The 20,462-nt window shown below is 38.9% G+C and overlaps 1 protein-coding gene across 1 annotated transcript in view; it reads left to right on the top strand.

The window, feature by feature from the left end:
* Positions 1-20,462, top strand: part of LRPPRC (leucine rich pentatricopeptide repeat containing) — a 113,423-nt gene that overhangs the window by 57,764 nt on the left and 35,197 nt on the right. The window contains exons 24-26 of the mRNA XM_035111198.3: positions 9,624-9,748; positions 11,468-11,574; positions 19,868-19,936. Of these exons, the coding sequence (XP_034967089.3) occupies positions 9,624-9,748; positions 11,468-11,574; positions 19,868-19,936 (301 nt within the window). The remainder of the gene's footprint in view (positions 1-9,623; positions 9,749-11,467; positions 11,575-19,867; positions 19,937-20,462) is intronic.

The following is a 20,462-nucleotide window of genomic DNA, read 5'->3' as shown; positions in this document are numbered from 1 at the left end:
CTTTGTATGCAGCATGGAAGAGAGTTCGGCTGCAGCAGCTCCCATGTTACTAGTCTAATGTGAAAAGGAGGGCTTGGTTATAAGACACACTTAAGTATATTGGTGGGGTAAGAATTTGTCCTTTTTATAGGTTTAATGGATAAGAAACCATTCAAACCATGCTCAAGGCAGCTTACAACATGAAAAAATACATAACTGTAACATAATAAAAGTAGTCATAAACAAGAAATAAAACATGAAGAAATACACAACCAAACTGAAGAATTTCCACATAAATCACAAGATCTAAAATAAAGATACAAGAAGCTAGGAAAACTGGAGACTGAGAGGAGATACAATAGACACCTTCAAATATCTAAAGGGCTGACATATGGAAGAGGGAGCAAGCTTGTTTTCTCCTGCTCTGGAGGGTAGGACTCAAACGAATTGATTCAATTTCCAAGAAATTGAATTGGAATTCCAAGATTCCAATTAAACATCAGGAAGAACTTTCTGACAGTAAGAGCTGTTAGACCATGGGGTTGGCAAACCAAGGTCCGGGGCCCAGATCCGGCCCAATCACCTTCTAAATCCAGTCCACGGACGGCCCGGGAATCAGCATGTTTTTACATGAGTAAAATGTGTCCTTTTATTTAAAATGCATCTCTGGGTTATTTGTGGGGCCTGCCTGGTGTTTTTCCATGACTAGAATGTGTGCTTTTATTTAAAATGCATCTCTAGGTTATTTGTGGGGCATAGGAATTTGTTCATTCCGCCCACCAAAAAAAAAAAAACACCATAGTCTGGTCCCCCACAAGGTCTGAGGGACAGTGGACCAGCCCACGGCTGAAAAAGTTTGCTGACCCCTGTGTTAGAGAGTGGAGCAGACTCTGTCGGGCCATTGTGGACTCTCCTTCATTGGAGGTTTTTAAGCAGAGGTTGGATGGCCATCTGTCATGGATGCTTTAGTTGATGACCCTCAGGGTTCCTTCCAATTTACAATTCTATTATTTTAACCAACAACAGCAACAACCTGATTGCTTGCCCAGTCTTGGAAATCTTGCCATTTGCCATGCTGAAGGTTGTGCTCACCTTGCTCATCAAAGGAAAGTTGGGGCATGTAGCTTGCTGGATTAATGTCTTAGCTTGCATTAAGCACTACCATTCACCTTCTGTGGCCTTTAACCCTTGCCTTGCCTATGATTGTGATTATTAAAATTTGTATATCACCCTTCATCCGAAGATCTCAGGGCAGTTCACACAGCATAAAAAGGCAAGATAAAAGCACAGGATACATAAACAAAAACACAACAATACTGATTTCAGCATTAAAGATTTGGGCATAAACCAAAGTCCAAGTTTGAGTTCTTCATCCAGTGAGAGTCAGGGCAGTTTTCTTGGCAATTGACCATTTAAATGTATGTTTAGTTTATTAGCACTATGGTCACTTTTCCCAATAGGCTTGACAGTACTTACATCTCAACTCAGGTTCCTTGTGCTCCTCAAGATTAGATCCAGGTTTGCTGGATCTCTGGTCGGTTTGATGACCAACTGTTCTAGGACATAGTCCTAAATGGTATATTGACCTTTTACGTCTTTGTCCAGACCAGCACATATGTAGCTGGTTTGTGTGAAGGTACTTGAAGTTACCCAGTACAATATTTCCTATTGTAGAGGCTTCCTTGGTTTTATTCTTCTCCTCAAGATCTCTTGAGAATTTTGATCAAGGGCACAGTAGCACGCCCCCAGCATTAAATTACTCTTGGGCCCTGATACCGCCACCCAAAACAATTATGTAGAGGTGTCATATAGTATAGTGTCCTGCGAGAAGTAGTGATCTTTCCTTGCCAAAATAGAATGTTTCAATTTTGCTGTATTTTTATGTGATTGTGCCACTGTTTTTTTAAAACTTCTGCATACACTTTTTGTCTGCCTCAAACTATGATCCTAGCAAGGACATTGGAAGTTAATGCAATGTCAGTCAGTGGGACCCTTTAGTGGAATGTAATTTGGATGGGATGCCTAAAGTAGTCCAGCAGAATCTAAGAGCAAAGGCAATTTAGATGGAGTTTGGAGATTTGATCCCTTGAAGGCAATAGAATAAAATACTCCAGGTATTATGTGGGTTGCTTGGAGAATTGGTTGGATGATAGTCCTCTGCTGGCACTAGTTTCCTCAGCAATAATATGGACAACAATTCAGGTTTTGAAGAGCTATTCTGGCAAGTCTATGACTGGAAAATATAAATTGCAAACTGTTAACATATTGAAATGGGATTTTGTTTTAAAATACTCTTAGGGTGCTATAGATTGCTTTACAAGCTAACAATTCCCAGTTATGCTGGTCATTTTTTTTATATTAGACAGTTGCCACAAATATTCTACTCCTGATCTTTGTGTGGTGAATGTACAGTGGTGCCTCGACTTACAAATTTAATCCATTCCGAAGGCACCTTCGTAAGTCGAAAAATTCGTAAGTTGAAAAACGCCATTGGAAACGCGATTTCCCATAGGAATGCATTGGAAACGGAAAAATTTGTAAGTCGAAGTAACCCTATCTAAAAATTCGTAAGTCAAAAAATCCCTATCTAAAACCGCCACGGTTTTTCCCCGGATGACGAGACATTCGTAAGCACGCAGCCATTACCCCCATTCGTAAGTCGAAAAATTCAGTTGTCGAGTCATTCGTAAGTCGAGGTACCACTGTATGGACAAATGTGGTTAGAGCAGACACCCCCAAACTTTGGCCCTCCAGATGTTTTGGCCTACAACACCCATGATCCCTAGCTAACAGGACCAGTGGTCAGGGATGATGGGAATTGTAGTCCAAAACATCTGGAGGGCCGAAGTTTGGGGGTGCCTGGGTTAGAGCATCAGATTTCTCAAATTCTTGCCTGCAGTCTAAGATCTTGCCACGGGGGGTGGGGGGGTGGATGACAGTCATTTACTCACAGGCGGGGGTGGGGGGGATGAAAACAGTACTAGGATGAAGTTGCAGTTGGGAGTAAGCCTATCTCGCAGTCATGTTACGAGCAGGCCTCACCCCCGCCAGCAAGACCCATATGGGAAAATAAGGTCTCTCACACACACCCCTGGTTCCTGCGGTATACATTCTCTCCCAATTTTTTCCTCTTAACATGACATTTTGATAGTCATGTATATTATACGTGCCAGTTTTTGGTTCTCAAAATGGGGTGGAGATCGGGGGAGACTCAGTGGAGTCTCAGTGGCTCCCACAGATTTCTGTGGGGCAACCAAAACACGCTATCATAGTTCAGTTGCAGCTAAACCTTTGCTTTATTGCAAGTAGGAAAATGTCTATTGGTTTTATTTTTACATGCGCTTTGTCTGTCAATCCCATAAGACGCAACAATGACATAACTGTTTCTAAAACATTATACACGGCAGAAAATGTTAGAAACTCTACAGAACTGGGTATATACATAGAGAGAGAACCATGTCATCTGCATATTGATGTCACTAATCCATGGATGACTTTCCTCAGGGGCTTCATATAGATGCAAAACAGCATGGGTGACAATATGGAACCCTGCAAAACCCCATAGGCTGAGAGTCAGGGATGAAGAGAGAGATAGAATCTGGGTGTCCCCAGTACACAGGCTTGCTTGATTATATTTTTTTATTTTTTACTATTTTTGTAAGTTGCCCTGAGGGTTTTGGAAACTGCAGGTAGCTTATCCGCAATTCCCCAGACCAGGGAAGGGCAACTGGAGATTTTGGATCCTCCAGGATCTCCACACTATAATACCACATTTGTCATAATGTCTTTTCATAATGGCTCTTTATTGAATTGCTGCTGTTCTTCAGATTGGAAGTAGTACTATTTACTCAACATTAACCTTTTAGACATTTCAAGTATTATTCTTTCAGCATACTGCTAATAGCATGCCTTTCATTGTTGGGCTTGAGGCCATGTTATCTCAGCTTTAGGAATCTAAACCTTTGTGCAACAACTTTTCCTTCGATACTTGGACTTCAAAAAGTGTTTGGTGGGAGTTTTAAAAAAACAGACTTTTAAAAAAACCCACCCAGTTATTATTTACAATAAGGTGTTAGGCGGCTGAATACAATAAAATGTGGAAAGAGTTATTATGGGCACATTTTCCTTGCATTTAAGTTCTCGTCGATGGATCAAACCTACTGAAACAAAATCATTATTTGGTAGAAAAACAGGGCACTGTCAAACATTCCCCTTTCTAATCTAAAGTGCCAAGTATTCATGTTTTCAGAGAATTATTCCATTAGTACACCCAGTTTTCCCCCTTTCTACTGTGTGTTTCTTTTCCTGATAGAGAGAAAGAACCCGTAGCCCTCGATATGCTGTTGGACTAAATCTCCCATCATTCCTCGACCTGATGGGAATTCAACAGCATCTGGAGGGCCACAGTTTATAGGTTTGCCTGTTTTTGTTCTAGTATAATTCCCCCCCAAAAAAATTCCTAACTAATTGAGGATCATGTAGTAAGTAGTATGCAAAATAGCAAATCAGATTTGACTACATGATAATGTCGCTGAGAGATAACAGAATCAGATTTAGCTACAAGATGGTGTCACTGAGGACAAACTCAAGCCACACTGAGAACACGGACAGTGCTTCCTGGATCAGTCACATGAGTGATCCCAGCCAGTCGGTGATCATATAAAGCAGAGTTTCCCAAACTTGGGTCTCCGGCTGGTTTTGGACTATGATTCCCATCATCCCTGACCTAGGGAAGATGGGAGTTGTAGTCCAAAACAGCCAGAGACCCAAGTTTGGGAAACACTGATACAAACAGTGCTTTCCCCCCCCCCCCAGGGGCACTGAAGGGTACGCAGTACCGGCACCTCTTTTTGTTGTTGTTAAAAAGTGTGGCATTTACTGTAAGAACTTCATGGTGAGTATCGGCGCCTATTTTATATATATATATATAAAAGCACTGGATATAGAAATGAGATTATGCTAAAAAGCACATCGGGTTTGCCTACAACATGATAATGTTTCTGAGGGCAAATGAAACCAATGGAGAAAGATAACAGAAGATAGAAACGTGAATGCATAGGTGAGTTTTGTTTTTTTGCAGTCATTGCCAAAAACGTCATTAGAAGACATGGCCTGAAGCACAGTGAATAATTTGAGTTCAGCCATTTAAGAAGCCCTTTTTTGAGGCACAAGATGAGAAAAGCCTCCTCACTGCCATAATGTTAAACTTGCTTGTAGTTCAGACAAGTGAAAACAACTGATTTAACTGGGTGAAGTTTGACTTGGAAATGGAGTGTAAGTTCTCAATGGGTTAATGATTAAATCACAACTCCTGCTGTCCATTGAAGAGACTTATGGATTCATATACACTGAAATCCCTGGATGCAAAATTTTAGCAGTCCCCTTTCTAAGACGTGTTGTGTCCCTGAACCCCATGTCTAAGTTTAAATTAAAAATTACGGCAAGTTGTTTTATTAATTTGTTGATTTCTCACAGCAGTCTTTTAAAAATTACTGCTTTTTCTGAACGCCCCTCCCCCAGCAGCTCTTTTGCATCTTCATTTCAAACGTACACATTATTTCTAGATTGTTTTCTTCCTCTTTAAAATACTTTTTTTTTTTTTAGTGAAGCAAAGGTTTGTCTCTCTTACTCCATTATTGCAATTAGGAATTTTGCATCATCAGTGCCAAAGGACAGAAATGGTTCATTTGCCCTAGGAGAACAGGACAGTGATAAGATGATTTTTTTGTCAAGGATCATTGGGTCGTAATTAAGTTACATTCATTGCTATTGCTTTTTGAAGGATGATTGGTAAATGACAGGCTTCATGTGTTTAGTACGGACAGTGTTCACCAGAGGTTTTTTTTTCTCTCTCTCTCCCTCTGTCAGAAAATCCTGTTGAGCCTGATAATGTAAATGTGGCATTTTATTCTGAACAAAAGAGCAGGGAAATGAGCTATCTTGTCTAATCATTCAGTTGTTTAACACCGACTTCCAGTTTAGACTCAATTGGCTGGAAAGCACTTGACATGTGAAGTTAGTGCTGTTCGGAACGCATGTTTGAGTAAATTTTAAAGTAAGTGACAGCTAAATTGTACCTAGGGAAATTACAAAGCCTTCAACACAGTTAATTTTTTGGGGAGGATTAGTTGTAATTGCAACACCAGTCTCCTTGAAAATTCCTCGTTATAGCTGATGAACGGAGGGGGGGGCATTTAGCTCTTTCAAGAGCCCCGTTCTCTTAACAGAATATTTTTTTAAGCTGATTGTACCTTACTGAATTGATTTCCCTTCACACTAACATATGCTTCAGATTTGCAGAAGGATTTGTTTTTGAGGCATTCTCTGTGGTTTTCTTTCCCAGAGTCCCTTTCCCCCCCTTTCTCCCTCCCCTTTTTTATTTCTTCCTCTCTAGCGATTTCAGGTTTGAGAGCTTTTCAATCAGTAAACCCCTTAGGTAAATTGCCACTTCACTAACACTTTATGCAGAACACTGAAGCACTTCATTCCAATTAAAATCAATATTTAGAGTATTTTTTTTTTATCAAGCAGGCTTCTAGGTTTGGAAAAGTTGTTTATAGCAAGTAAAGAAGGTAAGGTTGGGAAAGTGGCACCCTTTAAGCAAGAAGATTTCTTGTATTTTTTACTTTTTCTTGCCATTCAGGGCCACACATAATTTATTGTTCAATCAGTTTGAGATCTCAGCTAGTTTTGTGAGCAATCACATATGGGCTCCTTGCAAGATTGGAATAGTTACCTTGCACCTTACTCTTATCCAAAGCAAAAAAAATTGGTCTGCTATCCTAAGCACACATACCTGGGCAAAAGACCCATTTAGCAGTATGAGATTTATTCCTGTGTATGCCTGCATAGGATTGGACCAGGGCTTATCAACCATTTTAAGCCTGTGGTCACATTTTGATTTTTTGAGTGAGTGCCATAGGTACCACCACTCTGGTTACTTCTCATCCTCTTCCTCCAGATCAGCCCCGCACCCCACACCACCCAGAGATGGAAGGAAATAAGCACATGCTACATGTTTTGCTTTGTCAAGGGATCAGGGTAAAATTAGGATCCAGCAGAATTAACCTGAACCTTGAAAAGTCCATAAAGGGAAAGAGGAAATGGGAAAGACAGTCACTGTTCAGCTCTATCTACATTAAAGGCAGTGCATGTTGGGAAAGACCACTGTGCCCACAGGCACTCCTGGATAAAATTTCTTCTACGTCACAGAAATCCAAATTAAGATGTGTTTTGCTGTGTCAAGACTGTCATGACATTGTGTGAGTGTTGAGACTAATACACGTGATTGTAGCTGACATGCAAGTTAGAATGGAACGGGATATGATTTCCTTTTTGATACGATTGCATTTACATAGAACAACAAAGTGCCATGTGTTCTAAAGCCCACATTGAACAGCAAGATGAGTATAAATGAAATAGCTCAACTGTCTAGTGAACTGCTCGGTTTTGTGTTTTGAATTTATGAGCTGCTTGCTCTAATTCTGTGTCTTTAAAGTAAATGTAATCTGATAATAGTTCACATCAAATAGAACCTTAATCATAGCTTTTTAGATCAGATATACAGTGGTACCTCAGTTTTCAAACGTAATCGGTTCCGGAAGGCCATTCGAGTTCCGAAATGTTTGAAAACTCAAAAACAGAAGCCTTAATACGGAAGCTGTGTGGCATGTTTGACTTCCAAGGCTTGTTTGGAAACTGAAGCATTTACTTCCGAGTTTATGGTGTTCAGAAACCGAAACGTTCGTCAACAGAGACATTTGAAAACAGGTACCACTGTATCTGCGCTTCAAAGGTTAGCTTAGCCACCTTCATTTGATAAGCCAAAGGTAGTCCAGTGGGCAATGTTCCTTTGCAAGGCCCTGCTGGAAGGGATCTCCTGCATATCACACATTTGAGTGGAGCTTTGAACGAGGGAACTTCTTGGTAGATTACCTGACCGATAAGATCCTCTCTACTAAGTTATGTGCAATTGCTGCATTTCCCACAGCCCTGGTTGAAGCCCCTGGTGTTGCACGAGGTCCTTTTGGTGGCTCCCCACATCAGGAGCAGTTGTAGTCAGAAGGGTAGCATCAACGCCTCACAAGCACACATGGTAGTTTTTATCCACACCCTTGAATTTCTTTGCATTAGGTAAAAATAATTGGCTTCTTAAACTTGGATGATATGGAACTATCTTTTTGCAGTATCTTGAAACCAGACATCAAAAGCCGTGGTAATATTGTAGCGTTCTCATAACACTAGGTGAAACGTTGAGTTTCTGATTGGCAAAACATTTACAAATGCTTAGACATACATTGATGGCTACTTGTACGTTAACCCCTGTTCATTTCTAGGACTCGTTATTTTACACAAACAGGCTAAATACATTCAGAAATATTTATCTGGAGCCTGAACACTATTAATGTGTCTGTTTGATTGGCATTCTAATTCATTCATTCATTTATTGATAGCTTTGACCTAAACAGTCAATTTAGGGCTGTGGGAATGCAGCTGAAACAGTACCATTGCTCTTTTCAGAGTCACTGTCAGAAGCTGAGCATAAACATTGAGAACTTGAATGTATAAATTTGATTGCACCCTAGGTGGAATTATTGGAAGTTCTCAAGCTGTTTCTATGGGTGTTAACTGAACTTGCAACCAGAGCAGAAGAAAACACTGATTATATAAAGCTTTATACCCATCTGTGGTAGCTACCATAGTATTTCTTTTGTGTGACAGTAATCTAGCCGGCATCATCCACTTGCAGTTTTGAAATTAACCTGTAATTTAGTCTTCACCCCAAATGACAATAATTCAAATGACTCTGTGGGGTGCCAGAAGATGCACAGTAAACAGGGGTTAAGGTAGCGATCCATCAAGCTTGGCTCATTTTTTTACAGTTTCGTATAGAATGCAGTAAAATTGCTTCTAAATTTGTATATAATTTCATAATATTTTTCAGAATTTGAATACCTTCTAAAAATAGTTATGGAATGGACTTCTCTTTTTTTTTAAAAAACCCACATAGTTTGTTGTATTGGTTATGTGATGGCATAACACAATATAATGTAAGTTCAAAATGCTAAAATATCTTTGTGTGTTCTATGGTCATCAAGCTTTTTCTGAAGATACTGAATTGTGCTTCTAATATTCTTTTTAATTTTGGGATCCTCTAAACTAGCTGTGCAAAGTATATAATCAAAATGTTTTGTACACAGCTCTCTTAAACACATAGGTTAGACAAATGTTGTTGTTGTTGTTGGATGAGAGGGGACTCGCACTCAATGTTAGCAGAGTCCATTGTTCATTAGAAAAATGCACCCAGCCTCTGTGGACCCCATATCATTCAGATTTGATCTGTCTACATATTTGCTTCAAAGAACCTCCTGTATAAGAAAGTAGGGCCATCTAGATACGAGAACTCATATGTGACCATTCTTTTGATCTGCCAGTTAATGAATAAATTTAGATTATAATAATTTGTGTATTATACAAAAGTCAAAATAAGTCTCTTTTTGGGGTTCCAGGTAAAGTGTTAGGAAATGAATTGGATGCATTGTATGTCCTTGATCCTTTTTTGGACAGGTGACTGTTTCTGAGGTTCAGTGTATACACTCTTGTTTTTCTTCCACCTAAAAACATGTTGTGGATTTTCTTTTAAGGGATGACATGGAAGCAGCCGTGGAAGCTGTGTTTGACTGCCATAGGAAGTATGGCAGCTTCCCTAGACTTCACGATGTCTTGTGCAGATTAATACAGAAGGGAAACACCGAACTGTTGCAGAAAGGTTGGTTGCTGCTATTATGGATTGGGATTTTCTTCTGTTCTTGCCCTGCATTACGGTAGGGGGACACCTTAAGCCAACAATTTTTTAGCCTTTTATTACCGAGGGCCACAGCAGTAATGTTTGGAATCACATGTTCAAACCATGTCCTGTGATCAAGAAGAAGTATTTAAAAGTTCTTGGGGGCACTGGGGATACCAATAATATCCCAAGGACCTCTCAAAACAAACTTAAATCCATTGACTCCAATAGGTCTACTCAGGATGATTTAAATTAGAAATAATGAGTGATGTCATATTATCTATGGCCAAACTGAGCAGTTCTGTCCTTGAAGAATATTTAGCTCCACAATTCATGAATTTCCCCCTATAAATCTTCATCAGGAAACAGGGTGGATAAAAATCAATGATTTTTTTAAAAAAATCAATGATTTTTTTAAAAAATCAAAAAAATCGGATTTTTTTGATTTAAATCGATTTTTTTGATTTAAATCGATTTTTTTGATTTAAATCAGATTTTTTTTAAATAAAATGCTTTTTGAGGAAAATATATTACCATCCAAAGGTTGTTCCATCATGAAATAAAGATTAGTTTTTAAATTATGTAGAATAAGGTTGTATATGTTTATTTTTGGGGGTAAATAAATTCCATTAATCCAGGCATCCCCAAACTGCGGCCCTCCAGATGTTTTGGCCTACAACTCCTATGACCCCTAGCTAACAGGATCACTGGTCGGGGAAGATGGGAATTGTAGTCCAAAACATCTGGAGGGCTGAAGTCTGGGGATGCCTGCATTAATCCATTCACAATGTCATGCTCTTCCAGAGGTTTTTGTAAGATTATTGGGCAGTTTCTCTGCATACAAGATATTATCACAGATGCTTGGTTTACTTTTGCAGTTCTCAAAACTGAATTTGACTCAACAGAGATCACATGCCTCTTCTTCACAGCAAAAATGTTATAACATGAACAGAGTTGAGAAAAAGACCTTAATCCTATTGTTCTACAAACCTATGAATACAGAAAAAATCCCTTCAGTGCTAAGTTTCAAAAAGTTCAATGAACAGAATAGAAACAATATTTTTCTGATTGTTTGGAATAGACAGTATTTATGTTTTTCATGTGTAGGCTGGGCTGGCAGTCTAAGTTTCTTAAAATATATATATTTTGTTTTTGTTTAGCCAAATTAGTTAACAAACATGGATGTTTGTTTAAGCAAATAACATATGCTGTAATGTTCTTGTTTCAGTTGAATAAATCTATTTAAATTGTTATTATTAAGGTAATGATTATTTTTCTCCTTCCTAAGTACAACAGTAAAGTTGTCCAAATATGATTAACCTATTAAACTGGGGGATAAAAAACTAATATGAAAAGTTGTTATTCTAAAAATCTTAATCTACTTGCATATTAAAGTTATACCAGCAAGAATTAGTCTTTATGTAGAAAACTATGATTTAAATCAAGCCTTACTGACTAGTGATTTAAATCGTGATTTAAATCAGTTTGATTTAAATCAAATCCACCCTGTCAGGAAAAGGCGAGTCTTTCTGACAGGGTAAAAATCAAACTCCTCAAGAAAGTGCATAGATGGAACATGCCATCAGATCTAGCTATAAGTGATCACATGATGCTACGGCATGGGTCAGCCATTTGCCTTGTGACATGTTCCTTTTGACTCTAATAGGTAACCTAATTTGCTTTTTATGAATGTTCCTATAGCAATGGATTTCGTGAGCCAAGAGAGAGGTGAAATGATGATGCTGTATGATCTCTTCTTTGCCTTCCTCAGTACTGGCAAATATAAAGAAGCCAAGAAGATCATTGAGGTGAGACTATAACTACAGTACTCTAATCATACAACTATTTTAGAGTTTTAATTAGAATTATATATTTAAAGTTTTTAACCTTTAATTAGTCTTCTTCTGATTAATGTTAATAGAATCCAATCCTAGTAATGAAAGATGGGGGGTGGAGGAGTCAGGGGAAGACTAGGCTGCCTTTCCCCCCATTGTGTATAATTACAGTTAGAAGCGAGGCGGCCTGGCTGTATATTGGAATTGTTTCCTTACTTTGTCAAATTCACTATTAAATATCCAAATGATATTTGCATATTAAATCTCGGATTGTGGAACAATTAAATTAAACCTGCATTCCTGGGTGTAAAGTTGCTAATCCTCTTTCCCAACAAATTCTTTGTTCTTTAAAGCACTGGAATTTAATTTGCTGCAGACCATGCTCAGATTTATTTGTAATGCTTGTCTACCAGTTAATCAGCCAAACAAGTGCTGTCTGCTACTGTTTGGCATTTAATTTAGCATTTTTCCCCCCTCCCACTCTGGTAAGCAGCTTATAGAAAGTGGTAGGTGACAAACTTGGTCTATTTAGGATTAGTATATTTTATCTAGGCTTGATTGAAATTTTGCTTACTGAAATTGATAAGTCAAAAGGGCAGCCTCAGAGCCTTCCCAGATTGTGATTATTTTCCTCTAACACAGTTGCATTTCTCCCCCCGCCCCTCCCAAACTCCATATTAGTTGACCAGTTTACATTAGTGAGAGGAAAAGAGAGAAGTTAATCTTTTTGCAAAGATGAGGCTAAGCTTTTCAAATGTAAAGGGAAAAAACCCAAAGGTCCTTTTAGTAAATCACAAGGTGACTTATTAATAATTGCTTAAATTTTAAAAAATGAAAGAAAATACTGAATGCTAGTCACAGCTTTGCCTGAATTATGGTTTCAGTGATAATTTTGAGTGAACTACCTGATCTGATTGGGTGGATTTTGGTTGTGAATCACCAACAGCTTTATCAAAAAGGATAAAACAATAAAATAAAGGGAGGGAATTAGAGATCTGAAGGCCTAGAAAAACAAAAATGTGTGTACAGGGCGAGAGAAGAAGTCCTTATTGAAATTTTCCTCAATCTCCCCATAATACTTAATCTACCATCACCCCTATGCTGCTTGCCCTGTTGGTATCTAAACAAGTAGATTCTTGTCCTGCAGTCTTATTTGCACTTTTTGTCTTAACCCCCCCCCCAAACTTTAAACAAATTGTCAGTTCCTTTCATTTCTGTTTTTCCTAAATAACCACTCACTTAACTTTGTGTTTCACTTAGGGATTAGCAAATATAATGTCAACAGACGACAACAGCCTAAAACATTAATTTCAGAAACTTTCCCTCTTGCTAGTTTATCAGAAGAGAAAGTAGACATCTGGCATTCTTGCTTGTCCTTTTTATGTTGGATTAAGATTTCTTAGTTTTGCCTAATCTTGATGGAGCCTCATCTAAGCTTTTTTAATATGCTTCATTCACTTTTCAGCTCTTTAATTTTGCTTGTTCTCCTGTGGGCCAAAGACCAATCTGTAGCAATTACAAAATCTTGGGCTATAATTTATTTAGAAGGGATAGATAGGGAGCAAGTTAGGGGTTTACGTATATGCATAGTGACAATTTGTGTTTTAAAACACAAGTCACCTCTAAACAGCATGAGTGTTTATTTACAAGTTTCATCCAAGAGGAATAGTATTCCCTGTTCCAAAGACCTGGTGTAGATGTAGTAGTTCCTTGCAGACAATAGCCGGCACAGATTGGGAGCCAGCCTTTCAAACCTGTTCCCAGCATTGGCCAGTGGATATGCAACCATAGTTAGTTTGTGTTAACATGGTTTGCTCCTGAGTACTTAATATGAACCTTAGGTTAATGCTAGACTCGTAGACTTCCTGTTATTTGGACTGAAGTTGTCTGTATATGACAATGTATATGACTGAAGTTGTATGTATAAGTACATGTTTGAAGTGGTTTGAAATATAAGAAGTACAGAGATATTATGTTTGGAGGGGGGAAGTGCACCTTTAAATAGGTTTATTAAGTACTTATTATTATATATTTATTTTATATACCACCCTATACCCGGAGGTCTTAGGGTGGTTCACAGAACAAAGTTCTGAATCTTATTTTTATTAATTAATTAATTTTTAATAAATTAATTAAAATAATTTCATAAAAACACTTTTCTTGAGTAGACTGTTATTATAATGATCTAAACTGCTTTAAATTTTTGTTGGTTTATTTTATTTTATTTTAATTGCTGTGCACCACCCTGATAGTTTGAGAAAGCAGTATACAATGCATTTGTAAATAAATGCCAATTAAAAACAATCCTTATGCATATTTTACTCTGTTGTTGTTGTTGTTGTTTAGTCGTGTCCGACTCTTTGTGACCCCATGGACCATAGCACGCCTGTCTTCCACTGCCTCCCGCAGTTTGGTAGGAGGCATAGCTTGGTCAGAATTGTGTACACACTTCCAGAGTTACCGCTAAATACAATACTTCTGGTAAATGAGCCACCACAGCCACTAGAGGGCTGTGAAAATTTGTGTCCCAGGTTCTTTTGACTCGTCTACCCATGTAATATCTGAACCCAAAGGGGCACATTGGTTGCTGGATATGAATTTCCCCCCAGCTGTCCTACTCCACTAAAAGTGCATCAGAAATAGCTTAAAGGTAAATTAAAACCACAGCATAAAACCCCCAAACAGTACAAATCATTGGTAGGTGTTTTTAAAGTTCCCTTATCCAGCCCGCCCTTCTGTAAAAAAACCTTCCTGAAGAGCTATGTTGTAAACCATTTGCAAAAAGCCATCAAACAAAAGAGAGGCAGATCCAGAATTGGGTGTATCTGTGTCTCTTGTAAGCTATGCCTATCAATGAAACCACAAGAATCTCCTCCCTTCAGATCCCAAGGCCTAGGCTGGCACATATGGAGAGAAGCATCCTTTCAAATATTTGGGACTTAATTTGATCAGGGCTTTGAAAGTCAATAAGCACCTTGCATTGGGTGTAGCAGCACAGAAGTTATCATATAAGTTACATTTGCTTCCTAATTTGTGAAACTGGATATTCCAGAATATCACAGCCTGATATAATGCAGTGAATATCCATGTTTCAAACTGTGTCTCTGTTAGATGGTTTAATCTGACAATGTGAAGATGATACCTGTTTGTGAAAAATAATCTTTAGTGCTGCTGACAGCAGCTCATTCTTGTGAATAACCCAGCTGCAGATGAAAGCTGTTACTATTGTGCTTTGTGTTAAAAAGTTCAATATGTGATATTTAACTATTATTTTAATGTTTCCACATCCTTTATGCCATTTTTTCCTACTGTTGATGTAGCACCAACTTTTGGTACAATATTATGCTCCCCAAAGAATCTGTTCAGTGTAAGAATATTGGCAGGACTCAAATGTTCAAGTGATTCTAGAGATACTTGAGAGTAAAAGTAGATGATGGCACTCAGACCTAACAAGGGAGCTACTTAGGGTTGATTATATACAGATAATGTTTAGTGAAATTATAGCAGTACAGTGATTTCAACACAGCATTGGACATGCATTATAATACCAACCGATTTCAAGATACCATTGGTTTTGTATGTTTTTAATCTACTGTAAAAACCACAAAAATATTTCTGGGTCCTGAGATTGAGAGATTACAGCACCCTTTCATCCAAATTGCTTTTTCTGTGTATCTGTATAAAATCAACATGAAACTCAATTTTGTAGTGGAGATAAAACTATTGTAGCAAGATGTTCCTTTATTTGTAAAGTATGATTTCATTTTAATATAGATGTTCCATAGAAATTTAGCTTCCAAGATTATTGATGTGACCTATTGAGCATGGGAGATGGCTGGAACAAATTATTTTGCATGGTGTGTGCGAGAGAGATGTTGGCATATGCTGCCTTTGAATACAGTTCAGAAGCTACTATAGTTCAGAGGCCACATACAACACCAATCCTGGCACCAGTTGGCTATCAATTTCTAAGTGCTGGTTTTGACCTATAAAGCCTTATGCACCCAGGACTCCCAATACCTCAAGGACACCATGTAAATCAACCCAGGCCCCGTGTTCGGCATTTAAGACCTTTCTCTTTGTGCCCCCTCTGAAGGAAGGGCAGATGCTGGCAACATGACAGCAGGCCTTCTCAGTGGTGGCTCCCTGTTTGTGGGGTGCTCTCCCCAAGGAGGCACACCTAATGCCACTATTTGAACCAAGCAATGCCATTTATATTCATCCAGGCTCTTGGACCTTAATTTTCTGCTCATCTTTTTAGTTAGTCTGCTCTTTTATACATGTTATCGGTGAGAATGTGGTTTCTTTTCCTTTGTTTTTAATGTTTGTTTCTGTTAGACACTTTTGTTTAAAAAGTGACTAATGAATAGATTAATGATATACAATGCATATGCTGGGAAAGCACTACGTAGTGTAAATAATAAATGATTAGTATTAAGGCTCTTCTGATGTTCTTTTATAAAACCTCTCGCCCTCCCTTCCTCTACATAGCTGGGAGGAGGGATTTCTGTTCCACTTTTGATAAACCACAGTTTATCATGCCATTTTGGATCTCGAACAATGGTCAATCTTAACTGCAATTAAAATGCCAACTTCAGTAACTATGATTTGAAGTTGGCTTGTTTTTTCACAGACCATTAGTTAATGTTAACTTCAGTTTGTTGATCCTGTTGGCACTACAAGGTGCAGGTAAGCAAAACTTTCTGAACTCTTCCTATGGGCTGCTTGGGAAGAAGAGGGATAAGGGACGGTGCATGTGCCCCCAACCAAGGCTCACTGCAACTTATTCCTGCTTGTCCACATTGCATTGAACTATGCTTTAGGGCAACCTTGCTAGTGAGCCCCAAAAAGCTAAAGGTCTGGAAAAACTCACCTGCATTTTACTCTTAACAGGAGCTTCTTCTTCTTCTTCTTCTTCTTCTTCTTCTTCTTCTTCTTCTTCTTCTTCTTCTTCTTCTTCTTCTTCTTCTACTACTACTACTTCTACTTCTACTTCTTCTTCTTCTTCGACATGCCCTTGATTTCTATGATGGACATGCAGGAAGGGTCTCATCCTTCTGTGCTGGCTGTGGGAGAATTGTAAAATGCAAAAATGATTATTATTATTTTTTAAAGGATATTCAGGGCTGTTTTTTTTTTACTTATGTGTGAGACAACTGCCCATTGGAGCCAGAGTAGTAGCTCCCACAGGTGTGTTTTATTAATACTGCTACTACTACCACCACAACCATTTAATAATTTATGAATTTCCTTTTACTTAAATGTCTTAAGGAAGTTTACAGCTATGTCATAAAAACAGATAAAATAGTTTTAAAGAAACAACAAGGCTGAAAATAGGTTTAAAAACAATACAAAATGAACACCTAAGGCAGAGACCTTTTTTATCCAGCTGGCAAGGCTTGCTGAAATAAAAGTGACCTCAGTTGTTCTCAGAAAATACTGATTGTGGGTGTCTTCCGTATCTCAGCAGGAATACTGGTTCCACAGAATAGGCTCTCAGAAGGCTTTTTTTGCTTTAATGCTTTTATGGTAGGATGCTACCTTGGATCCGAATACATGATTTAAAAAAACTTGTTTTTTGTTATTGCTTTTATTTGGGGGTGGTGTGGGGTGTCAGTGGTTGTTTTATTTATTTATTTGCCAATTTCAGTCAACATCTCATCTGCGCTCCCAGCTCCCACCCCCTAGTTGCACTTCTACTGCACAACATTGCACACCCTCTGGGTGGCTTCCGGGGTGGCTTTTCAGAGGGCACAGGAAATCTATGGTGCCCACACCATTCTCTGATTCCAGGCCTTTGGGTGGTAAAAGAATATTTAGTTAAGCTCCACGTGAAGACATTAAAATAGTTATTTTGCGCGCACACAACAGCCGCAAACAAACAACAGTATAAAAGCAATTTGGCTTGCTGTCCAAATATATAATTATCCATAGGGAGAAGTCAAAACAATAGAGCAGTAAAGATTACATTGTAAAGCAGAATACTGTTTTAAGCCTCATATGGTATTGAAAAGAAAACATTTTTAGAAAACTGAATGGAGAATGGATAAAAAGCTGTCTTTTCCAGAGGGAAAGCAAGTAGCAAGTAGCAATCAGTAGTGTTTGTTGCTGGCAAACTTAATGTTTTCACTTTGAGTGATCTGTAAGTAAAAGAAAATAAAAGCCACAAGTTATTGAAGATTTTTTTGTAGGTTACAGCACAGGTTCTCTCTTCTTCTTTTCTTTTTACAATGTACTGCATTACAGATGTCTCAATTTCAGACCAGGCACAATGCTGAAAATTCAGTAAGATGGTTAGAGATAAGCCACAAATATGGACTATCGTGCAAGCCCTAGAGATTTAGTTAATCTGACCTAGATGTTCTTTTGATGATTGAGAACCTACTATATGTGAAAACACTTCTCAATTTCAAAATGAAACACAAGAATATCCACTGTATAACTCAGCTGTCCTTGTAGTGATGGGCACAGCAATCATTTTTTAACAGAGGAGGATTTGCTATATAAAGTTTTCTGCTTTTAAAGCCATTTAGATCATTGGCATTTGGAGCAGCAATGATATTGAAAGTTGGAAGTGAATGCCGCATTTGAGTTTTACTATGTCACAAAGAGGATTATCTAGAGATTCAAGTAACATACTTCTTCTCTTTTAATTTCCATGGGCATGTTGTATAAGATGTTAATTCTTTAGTTCTCACTGATTCCCCACCCACCCACCCCACCCCGACCCCCGGTCTTGTGAAATTGTTTAAGAGATCATCAGATGGGAGGGGAGACATAAGAGGTGTATTTAAAACCAGCAAGCACTTCTTCTGTATGCATTCACTTGCCAATATCATGTGTGCTATGAAATTATACACAAGTGGTTTCTGTTTATCGTTTGCTTGAATTTGCTTGATGGTCACTTATCCATATGACATAAAACAATGATTTGATAGTCCTATGCTAAAAATATAGGAAAGGGGGGGAGGGAACCCTGGCATCTTAGAACAGGGGTTTTCCAGCGGACATTATGGTTGCCAGATCACGTTCAGTCTTGGCGGTTGTGGGGAGGACATCAGAGGTAGCACCCGGCATTGTCACCCTTTTAACTTCTTTAAGAAGTTCAGTGCTGTGCCATTGGGCTCCCTGTGTGTAGTAATTTATCAGATTCACAGCATCAGTAGTGCTACGGCATTGGGTACTGGGAGAAGTAGAGTGCTTGAGAGAGATGAACCACCAAGTTCTAAAATGCCACTGGGGGTTCTGCTACTGCCACAAACTTTGCCAGATGGCTTTCAGCAAAGTTCTGATCATTTCTATCCCAGTCATGACATTGGAGCTTGCTTCGGACTTTCCACCATCAATATTGGATTAGATCTTTTGGTAGTACCACTCTGCAATGTTGCAACATAGATGAAGTTAGTGTTCCTACTATTCATTGGAAAAGGGCAGAATGTGGGGCTGTGCTTGGGGACAGGAGGGGGGCAGGCAGGAATTTTGCTTTTCGACTATGTTTATATAACCTTTTAAAAAAAAATGCAGACAACTTTAGCGTCGCTGATAGAATCAATAAAGGGTTTGATATACAAAAGAAAAGTCCAGAGTGCACGAGAGGAAAAGTCCAGAGTGCACGAGAGGAGCTATCAGCCAAGGTAAAGGTAAAGGGACCCCTGACCATTAGGTCCAGTCGTGACCGACTCTGGGGTTGTGCGCTCATCTCGCATTATTGGCCGAGGGAGCCGGCGTATAGCTTCCGGTCATGTGGCCAGCATGACAAAGCCGCTTCTGGCAAACCAGAGCAGCACATGGAAATGCCGTTTACCTTCCCGCTGTAGCGGTTCCTATTTATCTACTTGCATTTTGATGTGCTTTCGAACTGCTAGGTTGGCAGGAGCTGGGACCGAGCAACGGGAGCTCACCCCGTCACAGGGATTCGAACCGCCGACCTTCTGATCAGCAAGCCCTAGGCTCAGTGGTTTAACCACAGCGCCACCTGGGTCCCTTGGAGTAGCAAATAAATGCCCTGTAGCTGAGAACAGTTTGCTTGTAAACTGAAATCATTTGGTGGTGGACAATTGTGAAGGCTGTTCCACAGATATTTAGTACCACTACTGTTTTTGAAAGTGTTAAACCTCATATTCAACTGTTGTAGCATAAAAGTGTAACTACTGGGCAAGTTCACCACTCGAGTAATCTTAAGTTATAACTGCATATTAATTCTCCACATTTAAGGAATTATTCCAAGTCAGCAAGTGCTTAGTTACTATGAAATCTTGTTTTGCAGACACCTGGTTTAAGAGCTCGACCAGCCAGACTGCAGTGGTTTGCAGAGAAGTGTATTGGAAATAATCAGGTTTGTGTATTGTGAAAATGTTATTTATATTACTAATTTAAGGCAATAATTTTGCATCATTTCTATTGTAACCATCCAAATTCAAGAGGAAAAGACTTAATCAGTTTGTGGTTACGTGCACCTCCTACTATCAGAATGCTCTTTACTGAAAATTTCAGTTACCCAAACACAGAGTTATACCCAAACCTTGCTACACAAACGGCTGATTCAGATATCCAAACAGCCCACTTCCTTACATATTTGTGTTTTGCTGGTCGGCAGCAGCCATTTGGGGCAGAAGGCATAGAGCAGTGATGGGCAAACTTGGCCCTTCCCATCATCCCTGACCATTGGTCCAGTTAGCTAGGGATGATGGGAGTTGTGGTCCCAGAACAGCTGGAGGGCCAAGTTTGCCCATCACAGACATAGAGGAAGGGAGAGAGATCCGACAAATCAGGGAGCAGGAGATATCAGGCAAAGGGAGGGAGAATGGACAAATCAGAAATTTCCCATAGGAAATAATGGAAATCATTGGCTTGTTATGCAA

This window comes from Zootoca vivipara, chromosome 3, assembly GCF_965207765.1.
Source record: "Zootoca vivipara chromosome 3, rZooViv2.hap1.1, whole genome shotgun sequence".
Classification (NCBI taxonomy): domain Eukaryota; kingdom Metazoa; phylum Chordata; class Lepidosauria; order Squamata; family Lacertidae; genus Zootoca; species Zootoca vivipara.
This window is presented reverse-complemented; position numbering and strand designations above follow the sequence as displayed.